The sequence below is a fragment of the Crotalus tigris genome, unplaced genomic scaffold, assembly GCF_016545835.1.
Source record: "Crotalus tigris isolate CLP2741 ecotype Arizona unplaced genomic scaffold, ASM1654583v1 scf7180000023654.2194447, whole genome shotgun sequence".
Classification (NCBI taxonomy): Eukaryota; Metazoa; Chordata; class Lepidosauria; order Squamata; family Viperidae; genus Crotalus; species Crotalus tigris.
In genome coordinates this window covers 394,291-416,851 of record NW_024100101.1, presented here as the reverse complement: position 1 = coordinate 416,851, position 22,561 = coordinate 394,291, and the positions used below count along the sequence as shown (strand labels likewise).

General features: G+C 39.8%; 2 protein-coding genes across 10 annotated transcripts in view; one reads left to right on the top strand and one right to left on the bottom strand.

The window, feature by feature from the left end:
- The window catches only part of CDH23 (cadherin related 23), a 641,486-nt gene extending 623,287 nt beyond the window's left edge, over positions 1-18,199 (top strand). For 7 of the 9 annotated variants that reach the window (XM_039320524.1, XM_039320528.1, XM_039320527.1 and 4 more), the window contains 10 exons: positions 5,523-5,779; positions 5,895-5,992; positions 7,563-7,683; positions 9,078-9,157; positions 10,022-10,062; positions 10,780-10,840; positions 12,221-12,350; positions 13,239-13,361; positions 13,774-13,887; positions 16,004-18,199. In XM_039320524.1, coding sequence (XP_039176458.1) covers positions 5,523-5,779; positions 5,895-5,992; positions 7,563-7,683; positions 9,078-9,157; positions 10,022-10,062; positions 10,780-10,840; positions 12,221-12,350; positions 13,239-13,361; positions 13,774-13,887; positions 16,004-16,333 — 1,355 coding nt within the window. In that variant the 3' untranslated portion in view covers positions 16,334-18,199. Of the gene's footprint in view, positions 1-5,522; positions 5,780-5,894; positions 5,993-7,562; positions 7,684-9,077; positions 9,158-10,021; positions 10,063-10,779; positions 10,841-12,220; positions 12,351-13,238; positions 13,362-13,773; positions 13,888-16,003 lie in introns of those variants that run through there. The other 2 variants (XM_039320526.1, XR_005553851.1) reach the window with 2 other exon arrangements.
- Positions 18,200-20,055: 1,856 nt separating this feature from the next.
- LOC120297656 (prosaposin-like) overlaps positions 20,056-22,561 on the bottom strand; it is a 56,988-nt gene continuing 54,482 nt past the window's right edge. The window contains exons 14-15 of the mRNA XM_039320534.1: positions 22,358-22,459; positions 20,056-20,865 (exon numbers count right to left, since the gene is read on the bottom strand). Coding sequence (XP_039176468.1) covers positions 20,830-20,865; positions 22,358-22,459 — 138 coding nt within the window. The 3' untranslated portion in view covers positions 20,056-20,829. The remainder of the gene's footprint in view (positions 20,866-22,357; positions 22,460-22,561) is intronic.

Genomic DNA, 22,561 nt, shown 5'->3' with positions numbered 1-22,561 from the left:
TTTGTTGCCCGTGCGATGGGTGTTAGCTTCCGGAGTAAAACCTGCAGGGGTTTTCTTCACCTCTCCCGTTCGCAGGGGTACAGCTTCCAGAGTGTCACCAGAAGGGGAGAGGCTCCTTCTCCTACGATGCAGGGATAGTTTAAGGGGTTGAGTTGGGTCACTATTCACTTTCCACTGGGTGGGGGCTGCCAATTTAACCCTGGACCAATGGATCCACAATTTGATTTCAGCCACCTTAATAGCAAGGGGAGAACACATAACAACAGTATATGGCCCTTTCCACTTTGGGCTTAAAACCTCCCTCTTCCAATCCTTTACCCAGATCTCCTGTCCCGGTTGTATATTATGTGTTAGTGTAACCAAGACATGGGGTCTTTGGGTTAGAACATATTGTTGTAGCCACTGGACTATAGTGTTAAGAGCCTGCAACTGTTCTAATTTAACATATCTGCCACTTGTTCAGAGTTCTGGACCACCTGGTTTGAGCAAGTTGGGGACTCCACCATACAATAATTCAAAGGGAGACACGAGCAGCCCCCTTTGTGGGGCACACCTTACCACAACCAGGGCCATATTTAAAGCATCTGGCCACTTAAGCTGAGTTTCCTGACATATTTTTATTTTTTTGCCAATATTTTTCCTTAATGGCCTATGTATTCTCTCCACCCTTCCTCCTGATTGAGCATGGAAACTACAGTCAAGCTTCCATGTTATTCCTAGCATAGCTGCTATCTTTTGGGTGGCTCTATAGATAAATTCAGGACCATTATCTGAAGAGATTCTAGATGGCAACCCATACCTGGGAATAATAATATGAAGCAAGGCTTTTGCGACCTCAGTTGCTTTTTTTTTCTTCCTTGTAGGGATGCAATCCGGCCATCCAGTGTATGTACATACTATGACTAGCATTGATTTATAGGGACCTGAGCATGGCATGTCAGTGCAATCAATCATCAAGGAATCGAAGGGATAATTTCCTCTGGGCTGATGTTCTTGAGGCAGTTGGGGTCCTGGCCTTGGGTTGTTGGTGGAACAGATCTCACATCTAGCACAAATATTTGCTGCAATCCTGTGTATTTTGTCAATATAAACCTCTCTCTTCAGGGCATTTGCCAGTGCCGCCTTTCCCAGGTGCAGTTGCTTATGAACCTGTTGCACTGCATCCCATGCCATATATCCTGGGATAAAGACTCATTGGTCTGGCAAAATCCATCAACCATCTTCCTGCCTTGCTTCCAGCATCTCAGCTTTGTCCAAGTCTTCCTGAGAGTAGTTTGGTTTACCCTGGTCCTGTTCCTCAGGGGTCCACAAAGCTAGACAATTTGTATGCTCAGAAGGTGCCTTTAGTGCAGCAATGCGAGCTTCCCAGTCTGCCTTATTATTTCCTAATTGAATATCTGATGCTCCCTTCTGATGCCCTTTGCAATGCATTACAGCTACTTCCTTAGGCTCCCACACACTATTCAGCAGACACAATATCTGTGGTCCATACTTAATATCCTTTCCCCCTGATGTTATAAGTCCCCGTTCTTTGTATAAGGCTCCATGGACTTGCACTGTTAGGAATACATACTTAGAGTCTGTGTAAATATTAATACACTTTCCTTTTGCCAACTCCAAAGCTCTAGTTAATGCATGCAGGTCAGCTAGCTGAGCATTTGTACCGGGCGGAAGTTGCTCAGCTTCCCATACTTCCTCCAAAGTCACCACAGCACATCCTGCCTTTCGAATGTCTTCTTACATAAAACTAGTTCTACCCGTGTATATTGTAAAGTCTGGATCAAGCAGGGGGACATCTCTCATGTCTGAGCGGCTAGCGTAAGTTTTTTCAATAGCTTGTATGCAACTGTGTGTGGTTTCCAAGTCTGGTTCAGGCAGCAGCGTGGCTGGATTCAGTGAGTTTGATTGAATTAATATAACCATTGGATTATGTATTATTAGGGCTTGATACTTTAGCATGCGTGGGTTGGTCAGCCACAAATGTCCTTTTGCTTCTAAGACAGCTTTAAGAGCATGGGGTGTGTAGATATCTAACTTTTGTCCAAAAGTCAACTTGTTAGTTTCCTGTGTTAATAATGCCGCTCCTGCAATTGCTTTGAGGCAAGCCGGCCACCCTCTGGCTACATTGTCAAGCTATTTAGACAGATAAGTGACCGGGCGATGCCAGGTTCCTATTTTCTGGGTGAGAACTCCTACTGCCACATTTTGCTTTGTATCTACAAACAGTTGAAATAACTTTTTCAAGTCTGGTAGACCTAAACTAGGGGCGCACATTAGAGCCTCCTTGAGAGTGGTGAAGCTATTATTTTCTTGCTGTTCCTATCGCAATGGTTCTTTATCTGCCCCCCTTTGTGGCCTCATATAGGGATTTTGCTATTAAACTAAAGGTAGGGATCCATATTCGGCAGAAGCCAGCAGCAACTAAAAATCCTCTTAACTCTTTCCTATCCTTCGGTACAGCAGCTGGCAGATAGCGGATGATGCTTTGCAAAACCAGGGGGGTTGTCCTCTGCCCACAAATATGATACATCAAATTCTTCCCATCTGGCATTTTTCTCTATCATTTGTGCCAGCATCACCATTCTCCATTCCTCTGCACGAGGTACTTCCATCATCACCTTTCCATATTTTATGGTCATTGTGCCATCCTCTTCAAAGGAGATCTGCGCCTTTAGTTTACAAACCAGATCCCTTCCCAATAGAGGAATTGGCATATATTCAAACTGATGGGTTATTTTTCCTCCCCATAGTGCAACTTAAGGGCTCCAAAAAGGGTCGCTGCAATATTTTTCCTGTTGCTCTTGTATGTTCATAGAGTGAGGGGAGGCTTGGCTTAGGGGTTGGGTTAGGACTGATCGGGTGGCTCCAGTATCCATAAGGAAGGGAATAGGTTTGCCTCCTACTGTTAAACTGACCACAGGTTCTGGGCGGTGGGTTGAACCCAGTCGGTCTCAGTCCCACTCCTCTGCTTCTGCCAGGCCTATGAGGGGAGTCCTTGAAAATCCTCTTCTTCTTTCTCTCCCTCCCTGGCTTCTCCCTGGGCCACCTCTGTAGCTCTTCGCAAACCTGCCTCTTCCCCCTCCTTTTTCTTCATCCTTTTCTCTTTCTGGACATTCACCCTTCCAGTGTCCTTCCTTCTTACACATGGCACACTGGTTTTGTCCTAACACCATTCCCCATCCTCTACCTCTGCCACCTCCCCTTGACACCCCCATCATAGCAACTGCCAGCAATTCAGCTTTCCTTTGCATTTTCTGATCCTTTTTCTTTTCCTCCTCCTTTTCTCTTTTCACAAAAGTCTTTCGGGCCACTTCCATCCTAATCTTTTCCCTTTCTTCTGGATTAAACAAGGTCCCCATAAGTTGCTGTAGATCCATCCAGGTGGGGTTGAGGGTATCGACAATAGTCTTCACCAGGTCTGCTACTTCATTTGGTTTTTCACTAAATGGGCCATAATGAAATTTCCAAGCAAGAAGATCTGAAGTAGTAAAAGGCATATGTTGGAATAGAGGAGCTGTGGCTGTTTCTGCTGGATTGTCCTTACTGACAACCAATTAATCTACTTAAGGGGAGTATTCAAAGATGCTTCCTCAGTCTTTGCCCTCGTTTGTTCAGCTATCAGTCCTCCCACTTCTCTGTCTTCTGTTTGCAGTCCCATCTGTTCCTCTTCTGCCTTGGACCCCCTCAGCACCTCTTGCTGAAGGTCCAGTTTGGGTCCCTTGATCCTGGACATCTGGTTGGATTATGGCTTGTCCCCAGCTTTTTCTATCTTCTAAACTTTTTAACATAGGGGACAGTTTTGCATTTCTGGATCCATGGTGGAGGTCTTTGCAACAAGCCGAGCCACACATCAATATAGGGTGCCTGGTCTGGGTGCCCTAACGTGGGATTGAACACTAGCTGATGTACTTTTAGAGTAATGGATGGATCTAATGTCCCTGTGCTTGGCCAGCCTATGTTAAAGCTGGGCCAATCTACCTCACAGAAGATCCTCAACTTATGCCTGCTCCACTTAATACCATAATCCTGAGCCCCATAAGCAGAGTTAAAATGCTTTGACATTCACCCCAACAGAGTAAGGGGTACACTTTCACCACCACCCAATAAGCCTCCCAGGGCACCAGACAAGACAAATGAGGAAAAGGGATGAGAGGAAGGTAAGGGGTCCTTCCACTCGGGATGACACTGAGGGTTTCACTTATACGCGCTAGACCCAGGGAGCCGGAAACTCAACGGTCACCGATGGGAAATTCAAACACCATTCACTCACAACAAACACACACAACAATCCTCCCACCTTATCATAAAGAGAGGGTGATCAGTCCTCTCCTCCATCCCTGCTTACAGGGAGGGATTCCCTATTTCCCTCAATACTTGCCTGCAAGCGAATCCTCTGTCCTGAAGCCGGCTGGAAAGATGCCTGGTCTCCTCACCCTTCACCAGTGGTTCTTGGAGTAGCCGACCGCCGATGCTGGAGCCCTGTGTCACAGGGAAGTCCCTCGGAATAAAAGGTCCGATGGCGCCTGGGATGTTCCCCCTAACACTACAGGCCCCTGGCACCAGGGTGTGCCCTCCAGAGAGCCCCAAGACTCCTTGCCGTCCTGCTGCGGTCGCCAGATAATTGTTGTAGAAAAACCACAATACTTACATCAGAAGACAAGACCATGAAGGGTTGGAGAAAACAGGCTTTATTTGTGCACAATGGTTCAGAGCATTCACATGACAGATTCTGAACCCTGAGTTACTCCCAGGGTGTCATTTTTATACAGCTTGCCGCCCACGCTTAACCTAACAGATGACTTCTTATCTACCTTTAACACACTAAAAGAGAGAAGTTCATATCTTAAGACAGCACACATAGGAAAAAGGGAAGTTTATCCAATGTGCAGAAAACCACACTCCCCTACATGTGTAATATCTTACACCATTTGTGACTTTCAGTTGGCACTTCTTGTAAAATGGTTTCTACATAGCATGAACACATCTTTATGATTTTAGGTTACATTACACAGCCAAGCTTAATATTATCTATTACCTAAAACAGCATCCAGCATTCCTATTGAGATATATTTCTATAAACTTTTCCCTGGCCACCTCAATAAGACATCAATCAGATCAAGTCTGACACTAACCAAGTTTTCAAAGTTGCAAGGGTCCATCTGCTAAGATTTTACATGATTTGGCTAAATGTATAGTGCAAACACAGCTTCCAATATTTGTCTCTGTTTCACAATTGTTTAAATAGATCTTGGTCAGACAAAGATAAAGAACTTGTGCTTAGTTCACTTCAGAATGAGGCAGCTAATTTCTTATTTTATTCATAATTATTAGCTCTCTTTGGATGTCATTATTTTAAAATGCATCTGCTAGATTGTATACTTAATTTTTATCCCTTCTTTGAAAAGATTTCCTGCTCTTAGAAAAGAATATCTAAAAGGTGTTCAGATTAGTGCTATAATGTGTTGATTCCAAATATGTTGGCAAATTCTAAACTTGGAGTCTATTGTTGACTTTTCTTAAAGGTAACCTAGATGGAATTCTTCGAACTTTTGATCTGTTCACTGCTTACAACCCTGGCTACTTTGTGGTGGATGTCATGGCTTCTGACCTAGCGGGCCACAATGATACTACAGTTGTGGGCATTTATATCCTGAGAGATGATCAACGGGTAAAGATCATAATCAATGAGATCCCCGATAAAGTACGGCAGTTTGAGGAGGAATTCATCAGCCTGTTGTCCAACATAACAGGGGCCATTGTCAATACAGATGATGTGCAGGTATGTTTTGCATTAATGGAACATACACATTTTCTAATAATTTGTGCTCTTAATCCTTGAGCTAAAGGAAAGCAAAACCTTTGCCAATTGTCTGGTTTTCGTTTTCATCCTATAGTTCCATGTTGACAAAAAAGGCCGTGTGAATTTTGCCCAAACGGAATTGTTGATCCATGTGGTGAATCGGGAGACCAATAGGATACTTGATGTAGAACGGTAAGCATGCTGCCTTGATATACATTGATAAGCAGATCCTAAATTAGTTTAGCTTATGCCAGTGGTTCTCAAATAGTGGGGCGGGCCCCCCAGGGGGGGCACGAGGCTCCGTAAAGGGGGGCTCGTTTGACCTCGGCAAATACTGTCATATTGGACGCATGTGACACACGCAAAGGACCCGATTGGATAGACAGTCACGCGGGGGGGCGCGAAATGTTTTCTTCTTCCTAGGGGGGGCATGACAGAAAATAATTGAGAACCACTGGCTTATGCCAACATGGGCAGTCTCTTCTGATTGTAAGAAATATTTAATCAAATCACTTTTCAGGTCAGACAGCTACTTTTAAAACTTATTACCATGTTTCTCTGAAAGTAAGACCTACCCCGAAAATAAGCCCTAGTTTTGGGGCGAGATACATGCCTAAAAATCAAGCTGGCCCACTTCTTCTGAGGCATCACCAGGCCTGCATTTCGCAGTCAGACTCCTTTCTGCAAGGCCTCTGCAACCAAGAACCATAGCTTGGTACTCGGCAGCAGAGGCCTTCCAGAAAGGCCTGACTGCAAAATACAGGCAGAATTCCATTCCCACCTGCAAAATGAAGCTGCTCCTTCAGACACAGAAGTGGACCAGCTAGGCGGGGCTGTCAGTGCTGGAGGTGAGTGGAAAAGACACCTCCCAAAAAAATAAGACCTGGTGCATCTTTTGAAGACAAAAAAAAATAAGACCCGGTCTTATTTTTGGGGAAACATGGTATGTCTAGTTTAATGAAGAGAAGGATGAGGGGTGATATGATAGCAGTGTTCCAATATCTCAGGGGTTGCCACAAAGAAGATGGAGTCAAGCTATTCTCCAAAGCACCTGAAGGCCAAGAAGCAACGGATGGAAACTCTTCGAGAGAAGCAACCTAGAAATAAGGAGAAATTTCCTGACAATTAGAACAATTAATCAGTGGAATGATTTGTCTCCAGAAGTTGTGAATGCTCCAACACTGGAAGTTTTTAAGAAGAGACTGGACAACCATTTGTCTGAAATGGTATAGGGTTTCTTGCCTGAGCAGAGGGTTGGGCTAGAAGACCACCATCACCACCAACAACAATAATAATGTTATTACTATCTTCTGCACAAAATCTGTTCTCTTGAATTTAGGTGGTTCTTCATGATGGATTTTCACTGCCAATTTGGGTGCTGGGTGGGTGTGGCCCATTGGGTGGGTGTGTCCAATTGGCTGGGTGTAGCTGTGGTGGTAACAGCAGACTGAGTTGGACTAAAAAGTTCAATCAATTCCAGCTTTGCAAGATCTTTTTTTTTCCCGTGAGAAGCTGAAATTGATTGAACCTTTTTTTCCCCCACACGACAGTGGAGGACGAAATCGAAAAGGTTTTATAAAACCCAGCACGTGCTCACAGAGAGGGCTCTGTGTGCCACCTGTGGCACACGTGCCATAGGTTCGCCACCATGGATATAGGGTATACAGGGAGGAGATGGTTAATTGCTTGTATAATAAAGAACTTTTTATTTATTAGTTTTAATGAATGGTAAAAATTAAGAAATGTTTAACCATCTTTTCAGAGTCATACAGATGATTGATGAGAATAAAGAACAGCTAAAAAATCTCTTCCGAAATTACAATGTTTTAGATGTTCAACCAGCAATCACAACCCGAGCTTCAGAAGACTTGTCAACATTGCAGGTACATTAGTTAACTTTCTTTATATTTCTATATTGTACACCCATTATAGTTGAGAAACTTTCATTCTTCCTTTATTGACATGTTTTATAGATCATAACAAACTTTTTTATTCTTGATTTTCTACTCTCACATACAAAACTGTTTAGACTTTGCCTAGCAGCAGTTAAAATCAGCAAGCAGATAATTAAGGGTTTTAAATGTGGTACACTCACTGATCCCTCTATTTTAGTTTTCCCTATGGTTCTTAATTTCCTTGGTACTTTAGATTTTTACTAAACAACCTGTGCCCTGTTGGGTCATCATTTCAGAGATATTTCGTGACCTAAACAGAGTAACAGAATGACCACGGATGGGCAAAAAGGCAGTAGGAACAGGAGCAACTTCTGATTTCCTACTGGCTTCCCCATTACGTTTCCTTGTAGAAAGCTTGCAGAAAGCATTGGAAATTTTCCTTCCTTCCTTCCTTCCTTCCTTCCTTCCTTCCTTCCTTCCTTCCTTCCTTCCTTCCTTCCTTCCTTCCTTCTTCCTCTTTCCTTCCTTCCCTGCCTCCTTCCTATCATTCTGTCATTCTCTTCCTTGCTCCCTTCCCTTTCCTTTTCAGCAAGCAGGTAAATGGCTGCTGCTGGGTGGGGGAAAGAATGAGGGTTGTGAGATTGCCTGGGAAACTGTTGAAAATGAAGATCCCATGACTGCAGCAGCTGTCACCAGTAGCAATGAAGCAGCCACAACCTCTCCAAATTTCATTCCCTCAGAACTCATGGGTCCTCCATTTTAGACACATTGTGTAAGTTAGCCCATTTGTGGTATCCTAGTTCAAAAGGTATTGCTCTATGATGTGCCCTTTCACCCCATTACAGCTGATGACAACAATAGTTGTAGTGGTATGTAGATAAACATATTGGTCAATTACTATAATGAACACGAACTATATCCTAAGCAAAATTTCAGAAACAATATTGAGATAATTAAATTATTATATTACTAGTGTCCTAAAAGTCACATATCTTTAGTGCGAAGAAGCTAGAAAATATACAGCTTCAAATGCTAATGAAAGCTAATAAAAGTTATATGTGTAGGAGGTATCACCATTATACATGAAATGTTTATACATCCAGATCTAACCCCATCCATATTCCAGTAGATGATGTCAAAGGGAGAAGATGGTTAGATGAAACGATTCACACAGATTAATGGAATCTGGCACCAAATGTTTAACTGGCCATACATTACGTTTCTCTTTCCCTCAGTGCCTTGGAAGTATGACTACCCTCCAGTCAGGGCCATAAGGCAGGTGAAGTTTGATGGCCAAGAGTTTTTCTAGAAATTCCAATCCCTGTTACAATGGTTTGCTTTGTTTTTGTTTTTTGTTTTTTCCCGTTTCTTGTCATTTCTAGATGGCAATAATCATTCTGGCTGTTCTCCTCTTCCTGGCAGCCATGTTGTTTATCCTCATGAATTGGTACTACAGAACTGCGTGAGTAGCCATCTGTCCCTGGATGGCAGAATATTTCAAATACTGTAATCAAATGACACAAGAATAATAATAGTAATGATAATAACAGAAGAGCCTATTAAGCGTTCCCAGAGTAAAGCCAGGGCTGTCTGTGGGGTATTATAGGAAAATCGATATGGTAGCCACATTTCACATAACAAATAGGAGGAACTACAATTATTGCATTGTGGCCACGTTTTTAATCATGCTTTCAGGATATTCTTGAGTTGCTTCTTTTAGTGTTCTAACCTTGAAATAGTACTTTAATAGTCTAGCCACAAATACTATCCCAGTCTTTTACCAATAAAAGGCTAACTAAGATTGGAGCCTACAAAGTTGATAGTTACAGCTCTCTGAAACAAAGTCATTACTGTAGCTGGATAAAGTTTGTGCAGTTGGAGAAAATCTTCAGATGTTGTGCTGACCTATACATGATTTTAAAATAATAGCTTTTTGAAGAGTTGTGCTACACTAGAAACAGGGACACTATGAATTCTCATCAAAGAAACCGTCTGGGTGACTTTAGGCCCAGTTGCTCTCTCTCAACCGAACGCACGTCAGAGAATTGCCTGTTGTGGGGAAAATAGGGGGAAGAAACATGATGTACACCACCTTGATTTGTGTATAATAAAATATGCATCTAGTAAATAAACAAATAAGTAAATAAGGACAGTCTTAGCTAAAAAAACTGCCAGTAGCAAACATTTTGTCCTTTTCTATTTTGGAAGAGAGCAGTGGATGAGAAGCCTGATCGAATTCATGTAAAGCTAGGAAGAAATATCATATTTATATTCTTGCCCGTGCCAGTTGATTACTACTTTTATTTTATTTTATTTTATTTTGCAGACACAAAAGAAAATTGAAAGCAATTGTGGCTGGTTCTGCAGGTAAACAATATTGAAAATTTATATTTTTCATCATGGGGAAAAATGCTAATTGATGGATGTCATAATTCATAACACTGACTTATAAAAGGATTCCACACTGTTTGTCTCTTTGGTTTTATTAAGCATTGTTTTTCTAACTTTAATTAGAAGTAAAGATTGTCCAGAGCAATGTATAAAGTGCTGAATTATCCAGTAAGGCTAAAACAGAATTAGAGTCTATTCAAAAGGCTAAAACAGAATTAGAGTCTATTAATCAGAAATCCACTGTAAGGATTGAATAACTTCACATTTGTAATTACAACCCTATTCTTCCCTCCAGGTGACTTGCATAGCCATTTAATAATTGCTTGCTTAGTTTCTGTTCCCTGTAGCAGGTTTATTATTATTCTTTGTTGTTATTTTCTGTTTATCTGGTAGACAATAAAGAAAACATAAGAATGTAATAAATGGCATCAATATCATCTAGGTGGAGAAAAATTGCACACTTCAAGTTAAACTGTTAGTGTCGAAGTAACCAAGCAGATGTTGATCTGTGAAATTTTCTTTGACATCCTAAGAACTGGCAGGAAAAAGATTCACTACTAAATTTTTGGTGATATGAGTCTACTTTTAAAATCATACTCTAGAATGCTCACATTAAAAGAATACAAAGAGATAAAACTCTAAACTAATTGACATAAATTATGCTTGGTAAATTCAGCACATTCTGTTTTGCAGGTAATCGAGATTTCATGGACATCATGGATATGCCAAACACAAATAAATATTCCTTTGATGGGTAAGTTCAGATTTCAGAAACAAGAGGCCCACGTTAATTCTAATCTTAGACATATTATATAGAAATAAATTCAGCTAATATCTTCTCGGCTTACTTTTTCATGTCTGGATAAGATTTAACAATCTCATACAGGACTATTTTATGTATGATATGATTAGAGATTCAGGTAACCATCAGATCATCACTGTCGCGGAATGGAATCCATTCCCAGTTAAAGTAATGCTGTCTTCATGAATACTCTGGGAAAGAAAGGTCCAATTAGAACAGGGGTCTTCAAACTTGGCCCTTTTATGACTTGTGGACTTCAACTCCCAGAATTCCTCAGCCAGCGTGCCTGGCTGAGGAATTCTTGGAGTTGAAGTCCACAAGTCATAAAAGAGCCAAGCTTGAAGACCCCTGAGTTAGAAGATATGACGTTCTCATTATACAATGAGCTATCAAAGTCACATCTCCTGAATCCCCATTAAATTTAAAGGTCCATTAATTGCCTAAGTTGTCTAGTGTGATAAGGGATTGAAGCAGAACATTTTGTAAAGAGTAATTTTGAGTTTGCTGAGAAATCCCTGACTTTGCCGTTGACCTAAATTCTAGACGCTTAAGCTATTATTTTTTCAACCTCATCTGAAAGATAAGCCTCCATGTCAGGTATCTGGTAACACTAGCCACAGTAAAATTCCACATCTTCCAGAGAAAGAAATGAAACATGTCAAGTGACTTGCCATATTTAAGATTGTTCTCAAAAATCACTCTTGCTTGGCTGAGATTCTGCATGCACGTACAACAACACTCCGTCCCTCTCCCCACCCCATACATACATACATACATACATACATACATACATATATATATATATACACTTTTAATACTATATTATATAACAAAATAACAGTTGGAAGGGACCTTGGAGGTCTTCTAGTCCAATCCCCTTCTCAAGCAGGAGACACTATGCCATTTCAGATAAACCTAAACTTAAACTTAAAACTTAAACTTAAAAACTTCCAGTGTTGGAGCACCCACAACTTCTGAAGGCAAGCCATTCCACTGGTTAATTGTTCTCATTGTTAGCAAAATTTTCCTTAGTTCTAGGTTGATTCTCTCCTCAATTAGTTTCCATCCATTGTTTCTTGTCCTGCCTTCTGGTGCTTTGGAAAATAGGTTGATCCTCCCCTTCTTTGTGGAACCCCCACAAATATTGAAACACTGCTATCAGGCCACCCCCACTCCTTCTTTTCATTAGACTAGACAGATCCAATTGTCTTTATACATTCTTACATATGTTTATATATTTTCTTTAAAAAAACCTGTTTTACTGGTGTGTTCTTTTAAACAGTGTTCAAAGTTGACTACAGTTTCATTCTAGCCTTCATCTATCCCTGACAGAGCAAATCCTGTGTGGCTCGACCCATTCTGCAGAAATCTGGAATTGGCAGCACAGGCTGAACATGAAGATGATCTACCTGAAAACCTGAGTGAAATCACAGACTTGTGGAATAGTCCCACCAGGACCCATGTGAGACGATAGCTGCTTAGTGTCAGGGTTTAAAAACCCACCAGCCTAATGGCCTAACTCAAGTATCAATAGTAGGGAAAAATTGGACTAATGTGGGCATGAACATCTGTGGGGAACCAGGAGACACAATGTGCAATATCACTATGCATATCACAATTCTTTTGTACTTGTGTTAATCGTTGAAGACAACCACAAAAGGTGGAGTACTTTCATTAAAGTGTTATTTTGCACATTTAATCCTTTAAACAAAAACTCTATTTGCTACAGAAAGTCATAAAGCGGGGTTCTTCAAACTTGGCCCTTTTATGACTTGTGGACTTCAACTCCCAGAATTCCTCAGCCAACGTGCCTGGCTGAGGAATTCTGGGAGTTGAAGTCACAAGTCATAAAAGGGCCAAGTTTGAAGACCCCTGTCGTAATGGATAGTAAATAAATTCTTTTTATTATTATACTATGATTCCATGCAATTTAAAATTGTCTTTCCATGTCAGACTTCACTATCCTGTTATGTCAGAATATTTGTTATAATTTTTGTAAGCCTAAATCCTTGACCAAAGCAGAATGGTTTTTTTTTTAGCTCAAATTCAGACCTTCTTCAGATCAAAAAGGAAATAATAAAGTTGACTGTGAGATGATTTGATGCTATATTTGCTGGGAAACCCAAAGTCTATACACCTCCTTTATTTTTATGTAATTTTATTCAACTTGCTGCAGGTCTCCTTAATAATTAAATTTGACCAAGAGAGTTGGCCACTAGAAAGCAAGAAGCAATTTACGTGAAAGGTTTCTAACAGTTATGGAACTGAATAGAATTTCTAAGAAGAATACATTAGGATCTTTCCTTCAGGCATGAGACCACAGAAGTTCTTCTAATTTTCTTCTTTTTAGGGAACCTTTGGACGAGGTCCTTCAGCTTCCAAGCCAGAAGAAGACCGCTATCTGAGGGCAGCTATTCAGGAATACGATAATATTGCAAAGCTAGGCCAGATCACGAGAGAAGGGCCTATCAAGGTGCGTACCTATGTTATCAATGATCTTGACATCATAATCCACAGCTTTCCAACAAATATCATCTGTTGCCATGTAGGCTGTAGGAGACTTTCACTTAAAAAGTCACAGGAAAAGAACTATTTTTAAAAAAATAATTGACTCTTTGGCACTATTTGGCGTATATTTAGTATAGAACTTTTGAGTATCCATCCAGAATCCTATTTAATGCAGGCATACGGTTGAAAAGCATTTCTTCTAAATCTGAGGTAGTCTTCAGATAACTGTTTCCACTATTTAAAAAAAAATGAGGGAAAATATCCATTGGGCTCTAGAGGAACTTCTCATGAGGATTCCTTAGGGCAATTAGTTTCAGGTTCAGTCCAAAAGAGCCCAGTATAATGTCTCCTGTTGCCCATCCCCTCCGTCCTTCCAGGCATCGCTCTTAAAGATAGTCTTGGATGATTACATGCGGCTGAAAAGATTGCTTGCTGAGCGTATGGTGCATAAAATCACCACCAGCCACGGAGACCACTCCTCAATCTCCGAGGTAGAGTCTGTGTGTGCATGGGGTTCAAGAAAATGTTTGCAGTGCCCACTGGGTTGGAGTGTCTTATTTTTCAGAGCTAACTCCTTCTGTACATATTATACTGTATGGTTCTTGCAGCTATTTTCTCTGGAGTTCTAAGTTTCCAAGAGCAGAGGTTTGCCAAATACTAACTTTATTTCTACTCTATTGAAGATGGGAGTTCTTAACATTCTTCATTTGAACAGGTGAAATGTTATTTTCCTTGTGTGTTTTTTTTTGTTTTGTTACCATTGGTTACCACACTATCCAGAGGTTTTTTTTGTCTGCCATGCTAAAATGCCAGAAATTAAGAAGAAATCAAATTAGACAAAAGCAAATGGCTTTTAGATCTCAGTTGAGTGAATATGCAGCCTGTCTTTCCCAAAGATTGATGCAACCTGCTGATGTTGATGTATTTTAAATCTCACCATCCAACAATCCCAGTCAGTTGTGATAAAGGATTGTGGAACTGTAACCCCAAATAGATAGGATAGGTGTTGAGGGGGAGGGGATGCCAAAATACAAACCTGGGATCTCGATAGAGACACTATGTCCCATTGGATAGAGTTAAAATAGAATTGCCAGCAGTTTGAGCCAATGTGATAACATGAGAGCTAATTCAGCAAACGTGTGGGAATACAGGTGCTTCATTCTTTGGAAAATTCAATACAAAACCTACATTGCTGTGACTTATACTGCTCCTGGATGTTTCATAAGCCAGCCTCGGAAATCTCAATCCCAATTGCTCTGGGTTGGCAATTCAACCAAGCTAGACCTGATCAGTCATTTCCTTGCTTCTGATCCAGTAAATCATACTGGCTCTGCCAGTTCTGATTGCCTGATCTAATAGCACCAGCCTTTTCTTTCTGGTGATTGTTCCCATGTTTTCCTTTGCATTCCCAGATGTTTACACACATGGATGTCCTACCCCCCACCCCTTCCCACCTTATCTTCTTTGATATTTATTTTTCTTTTTCCTGTTTATGGTACCAGCATATCAAAACATCAAGGAACAGATTGCTCTTTTATTCCTGTTCCTCTGTAGGTCCACGGAAAGTGCAGCAAGGAAGAACTGATAGTTAAACTTCATAGAAACGCATTAGCCATGTTCCTATAGTGCTTTTATTTAAAAAAAAGGGAAAGGAAGCCTGTGGGCAGAAAGTAAAAGCAGGAGAGACTGCTTCACGCAGTTTGGAAAGACACCAAAATGTATACTAGAGCTGGTTTTGTAGGATTTAAGGATAGTTCATTGACTGAGTCGGAACATCCTCCATTGTTTGTTTTTTTAAAAGAACATCATATTGACTGAGATGGACAGCCACAGAAATTGAACAAATAAAGTGAATAAATAAAAGCAAAGAACATAGCAGCTCAACCCAGGTTAGCAACCAGCCAAAGGGAAGGCTATGCTAGATACTGCTGGATCTCCTACTAAGAGAGAACAACATTCTAAAGACTATCCACATTGATGGGCCTAAAATGGTTCTGGTTGGAAAACGGCAGTTTTGAATCTAATTTGAGATTAGTAAGGAGTATATTTGCAGGCTGAGAATGTGAACAGGATATCATATCCAGTCCTCCGGACTGTACTGGTGATGGGCCAAGTCTGGTTTGTTTGTGTTGTTCAGGCCTATCATCAGTAGAGAACTACAATGCAGGTTCTTTAAGACTGTTATGTAATAATTTTATAGGAAACAAAGTTTTCTTGCCTATTAAGATTTAAGAAATAAGTGCTCATGAAAAAAACAGGGCAACAACATGTTTAATAGATCCCATTGATGCATTTTAGTCATATCAGTTCGAAACTCCTTGCTAGTAAGGTTATAGTACGTCAATTTTAAAAGGAAAAGGAAGATCTAATTTTTTGTTGCTTTACAAAATTGCTTGAAGAAAGACATTCACATTTGCCTGTGCAGAAATGGGAGGTACCGCTTAGATTCTAGATATAACCAGGATTTTCAGAAATAGTCCCAGCAGGAGTCTGTTCTAATTCATGTGGAAAGGCAATATTCTTACTATTGAAAACAGTGGGAACATTAGCTTGAGAAAAAAAAACAAAATATGTGATATGTTGAGTTCCATCCTGGTCTTTTTCCAGCTGATCCAGAATGATCTGGATGAGGAGAAGGAGGAGCAAAGGAGCCCTAGTCAAGGGAGTCTTCGCTTTCGGCATCAGCAGCCTATTGAGCTCAAGGGACCTGATGGGATCCATGTGGTCCACGGTAGCACAGGCACTCTCCTAACCTCAGACCTCAACAGCCTTCCTGAGGATGACCAGAAAATACTAGCTCGCTCCTTAGAGACACTGACTGCTGAAGGTGGGTCCTATTGTGACAGAAATGCTCGTACTGAATCTGCCAAATCCACCCCTATGCACAAGATGAGAGAAGTGATCATGGAGAGCCCACTGGAAATCACAGAGTTATGACTAGAAGTGGCATCACTGGTGTAGCCCTCCAAGGGATCCTGGGCCTACACAGACTCCTGCAGCAGGAGGAGCAGCAAACTAAAGGACAAGAGAAGAAAAGAGGGCAGGGTCACCAATGCCAGGCCACCGCCTGTTCCAGAGTAAATCTAACCAAGATAAGACATTCTTTTGCTATAGCAGTCCTGAAGGGCCTAGCTCCAGGGATAAAGGCTCTCAGGACCAGACGCTCAAAAGATTTGACTCACTCTCTTAATTTTGTTTTTCAGATATAAAGTGTTTCAAATAAAAGCTATGGGAAGCCCTGTGATATAAACCTAAAGCTAGAATTGCAATAATCATGGTGCCATATTCCATCAGTCCATTGATCTTTGACTGGATCAATGTGTTCTCCTACCACCATGGTAGCAGGGAATGATGGCTACCAAGCGAATGCAGCTAAGATGATTATATGATGATCCATTTGGTCTCACACAATAGTTGTGTGATAAACTTCAGGAAGCTCCATAAATCTGTTCAGCATTAATCTGTGTTGTCATATTTCCCAGAAAAGAAACCTGAAGCCATGTTTTCATTTTGCTGGCTTACAAAAACAGTTCAGCAACCAAGCAGAGTGACTAAATAAGGTTCTGGATATCAGACTGTTGGTGTGTAATTTTTTCTTCTTCTTTTATTTCAAACAATGATGTGTTGAGTTTTTGGAATGGACTGTTAAAGGAACCAGAAATACATTACACATGAATTTGGTTAATCTGTGTGTACTCTTTTCCATCCCAAATGCCATGTTAACCATTTTGCCATAGATTTCATAACTACTTTAGACTGAATGCACACACCATGTCAGCTGAAAAATCAGAATGATAATTATATTCATCAATAAAAGTAACATATTCCTAAAACTACCAAGGAAAGGAATTGAAAGTGTCCCTTATGGATTATGCAGAAATCTACAGTATATATAATGAACTAACACCATTCTGATGTGAATAAATTAAATCTAAAGAAACCTATTTAACCTGAGATTCACATGAATCCATTTAGGAGAAGTTAAGATAACAGGAAAATTCTACATGCCCAAAAGCAAAGTTTGAAAAGAACCATGACAAGGTGGATGATCGTAATGCATAGAAAAATAGCAATGATGATCAAGAGTGGACTTCTATTTGCTGGAATTTATGGGCAAGAAAAATCATTATTTACCATTCATATATAGTACAATCGCTACAATCGCCAGCCTTTGCACCATAACTGTTTATTTCCAAGTATAACTTTTGACACAACAGGCCTATCCATTTCAGATGTGGTTTCTCCAGATGTTGATCTGGGGGAGAAAGGGTAGATTTTGCTCATGCCTAGTATTAACCTTTTGCCAGCACAATTTGACCAAAAAGAAGTGACTATGATAGTTACAGTCATCTCCAGAGCTATAAAACTGAAATCACCAAGACTGGATTTAAGAAAAACTAATTCTACTTAAAAGTAGTATTTAATCATTTTGAAGTCAGATTATGTTGTGAAAGATTTAAAAATAACAGATTATAAGAATTAGAATAAGGATAATATATATACAGTAATAACTATAAATCATATGCTTCCAAGACATCTGCCCTAAGATGGGTTCAGTGGCAGCAAATAAATACCTGCCTTACTTCATTGTTATCCCTGAATTCTAATCTTCCATTCAAAAGATTGTGGTTGAGTCAGAGTAATGTAACAATATATCTAATAATACCTAAAGCCTACATTTCCTCCGTCTACCAACACTATGTCTTTTCCTGCTTGTTGAGCTCTTGGACCACATAGCACATTTTAATGTTGTCTTTTTTTAATTCATGTGTCAACTATAATACAAGAGCTGTTCAAAACTAATGGGAAGTTTTGTTCATTTTTTTTAAAAAAATCAAGATTCTGTGTGAAGCTTATTGTAAGAACTCTTTTAATGTTTCTAAAGCCAGAAGGTTTGGAAAATGCACAGTGTGATGTTCTTTTAGGAGTATAGTTTTTATAATATAGATTGAATGATATCCAAAGTCATCTCTCTGTCTCTCCCATCTCTTTCTCTCTCTTATCCTTCTATGTAAACCATGTGTTTACCAAGAAATTTACATTCTGTTGCTATTGTTTGTGCCCAATACAGTTCTTGATTCAGAGAGATCTTCTGGGCCTTTCTGCAGAAAGGGAGTTCTGGTGGGAAATGATTATTTTCACTTCAGCGTAACATGAAAAGACAAACCTACTTTCTATTAAAGCAAGATACAGTATATAGATAATAAATGAAGATTGATAGATAGATGGATGATAGATAGATAGATATGAGAGATATTGATAGAGCGATAGAGAGATAATAGATGAGAGAGTTAATAATAGATGTTTCAATGCTTACCAAAAATATGGCATCTCTACAACTTTGAAAGATCATTTGTTGGGCCATTTGAAAGAGGAGTTGTGGAACAATGCAGGTTGCATTCGACCACATAGAGGTGGAGCAGAACTCAATGCTCCCCAATTGTCAGGCACAGCACCACTGCCATGTGGGTCACTGATTCAGAAGCTAGGATTCAGTAGGTGATGGTGTCTACTCACAATGGGGAATGGAAGTTCTGGGAATTGAAGTCCATGTGCCTTAAAGTTGCCAAGCTTGGGAGACCCTGTTCTAGAGGAACCTAGACAGATTTGGAAACAATCAAACAAGCTTTGCAAAAGGCACAATTGTTTTAATAACTCAAGGAGAGAAGCTTTATTCATGGATCCATGTAGTACAAAGTCCCTCTTTCAAATGCTTTGCACCCCCCTTATCAATTAAATGCCAATGTTTCTATAGTTACAAGTTGTAATCAAAGCCAATTGCTTCAGAACTTCTCTTTAATTGTGCATTGCATAAGATTGAGACAAAGCATGTATCCGTTAATTAGGGAAAGGCTTGGATAATGTTTCCTGAACAGTTTGTTTCTGAAATCTGCAGAATTCTAAGTGAAAGCTTTGTTTCCTGGATTCACTAATTAGCATCCCATCATGTTATAAAAGAATCAGATGTTGCACTTATTCCAGGAAAGTGGATAAGAATTGCAGCTTTAATTAGCAGAACCCAATATATTGAATTATTCTGATCTGAGAAAGATTTGCATACAGATGGTTACTTCTGCACATACAAGGAAAGGGAATATATTTATTCTTGTTTTTCATATTCCTACATTAGTCTTCATCATAACAAACTTTGAGGGTCATCCTAATTCTCACCTGTACCTTCTGAACTAGCTTGGATCACATTCAGCTGTATGCTACTAGAAAAGGACTAGTCCAGGGGTCTTCAAACTTGGCCCTTTTATGACTTGTGGACTTCAACTCCAGGAAGTTCTCAGCCAGCATGCCTGGCTGAGGAATTCTGGGAGTTGAGGTCCACAAGTCAAAAAGGCCAAGTTTGAAGACCCCTGGACTAGAGTGTGAACAATATTGATAGGAATATTAGGATTGAGAGCTTTGTATCTCCTGTCTAAATTTCTGTTCATTTTGGCTTCTCTGGGATGTGGGCAAGTCGCATTTCTCTGGTTTTTCCCCCCTACTAGTTTTAAGTACATTTAATTGAAAAAGAATTTTATTTGTATGAGATGCAAATCTATTAGTCTATTCAGCAGCTAAAGAACAATTGGCTTTCCAAGATAAATTTTTCTTTATCAAATTTTATACAACCACCCATTTCACAAGGTTAATCCAATATACAGTATGCATTGGTTCAAGGATCAAGGTTTTATTTAGCATCCAATTTTAAAATACAGGGTTTGTAAAGGTACTGTTGCCAATTAGATAGTCAATATCAAATAGATCAATATTTATCTTTTTTTCAACTGATAAAATGTGCATAAGCATTGAAGAGAAAGCCCCACTGCTTTACTCTACATTTCAAGAATAGCTATAAGGGTTAGCATGTACATTAATTCAGAGCTTCTTGAGAAAAAGTAGCAGAATTGTTCCTTGACATTTTTTAAGAACACATTTATGTCCTACTTGAAGAATAATGCTCCATTGGTGCAACACCTTTTCACATCCACTATCTTTGCAGCTATTGTCGCTTCTAATCTGTTTTGATCAGCAGCATCCTAAAGCATCTCCCCACTTAGGAAATTTTCAAAATTCAACATTCCTATTACTTGAAAATCCCAGTGTAAATTACCTGTTCTGGTTATTTTGACTACTGTATATAGTTGTTTTATCTTCCTAAAATTGATTATTGCTATTATGAACACAATCCCAAGATATTATTAATCCTTCCACCCTCTTCTTCTCAATTACATTCCTTTCTCACCATACGCTCAAAGCAAAAAAGTGATTCAGAACTTGATCAGCAAATGAAACACTGGCCTCTTTTGAGCTTAAGGTGGGAAAGGAAGACGGGCTTTTGCCAAGATTCAGATTTTTCACATTTTTTTTCACCCAAATCAAGTTTCCAGATATATTCAACGAACATCACAGCCAATGTTCTTCCACTGCCAGGACCTCCTCCTCTAGTTCCATATGTGGTGTTTGCAGTATTCAGTGGCCTACAGAAAAAGGAGAGAACAGCGATTTTCAGTTCATATCACAACTGACCATAAGAGAAAGTTGAGAATCTGGAGACACAGCCAACACCTGAACTTCAAGAGCCATCTGTCAACTTGTCTCAGTTTTTAATCCATTTTCAATAAAAATTGAAGGTTCTTGGAGTAAACTACAGGTAGTCCTCGACTTACAATAGTTTGTTTAGTGACCATTTGAAGTTACAACAGCACTGAGAAAAGTGATTGAGGACCGTTTTTCACAATTATGACCATTGCAGCATCCCCATGGCCACGTGATCTAAATTCAGACGCTTAGCAACTGGCATGTATTTATGTTGGTGGCAGTGTCCGAGGGTCATGTGATCCCCTTTTGCGACCTTCTGACAAGCAAAGTCAATGGGGAAATCAGATTCGCTTAACAACTATGTTACTAACAACTGCAGTGACTCACTTAACAACTATGGCAAGAAAGATCGTAAAATGGAGCAAAGCTCACTTAGGAACAGAAATCATGGTTGTAAGTCAAGGACTACTTGTTTACTAGTGAGATTTGCTTTGAAGTGGGATGAGTGAGACTTATTCAGATTTCAGTGAGATGTCATCCAGATCTAAGTCTTTCCTATCAGAGAAGTTGCTTCAGGCAACTCTAACAGACCTGAAATTGTGAATATAATGCTTTTACCTCCCATCTTTTTGATATGTATATGAATATAAGATTACTTTTCAACAGGGCTTTTTTTCTCATAGAACGCCCAGAAGGGAATTCTGGCACCTTTTTTGGATGGAAACTTGTAGGTTCCATCCTACAAGGCAAGGCGGTTTGTATGACGCGTGAGTTCCGGCACCTTTTTTTTTTTTTTTACAAAAAAAGCACTGCTTTTCAAACAAGGGAATTGGTTCCCTTGTATTGCATAAAAATGTGTTTGCAATTTGACTTCTTCTAATGAAAGAACTAGGAAAGCTATTTTGAACAAATAGAAAGGGTTAGGATTTCATCAGCGATCCCGTGCTTGGCACCTTATTGATGGATCCATAAGATTGTGTGTCAAGAAAGTGACAGTAAGTTTAAAAGGATATTATTAGTCCAGAAGCTCTTTCTACAAATGAATTCTGCTGCTTTTTTTAAAAAAAAAATGCTTATGATCTTATTCTCCAAGTTTTTCTTTTATTCCTTCCTTGGGTTTTGATTTGTATATGACATTGAGCTATTTGTTGCTTTTTCTCTTTGCAGCAGTGTTTGGCTAAAGAAAGGAAAGAATTAATTTATAAAAAAAAGAGTAAAAATCCATATTTCTCTCAGTCAATATGATTGCCTTCTTTCTACTTGTTTTGAAAATGGATTTTTTAAAATGAAATCCATTTTCCTTCCTTCCTTCCTTCCTTCCTTCCTTCCTTCCTTCCTTCCTTCCTTCCTTCCTCAGTATTTTGCACTAAAGATTTAATCCTCTCCTCCTCCTCCCTCTCCCCCCCCCCATTCCCCCAATCACTTGATTACCTGGCACTGCTCTGCAGTCTCAAGATTCTTGCACCAGAAAGTAGGGCCCCGGGAACAGGCCTCCATTCCCACAAGATGGGGTTCAGGACAAATTCCTATTTTCTGTGTGGCAAAAGAGTAAAATATTACTTTGTTAGAAAGAGCTTTATAAAACTATTTTAAATCCACTCTTCTCCCCCTCCCCCTCCCATTAAAAGAAGGAAT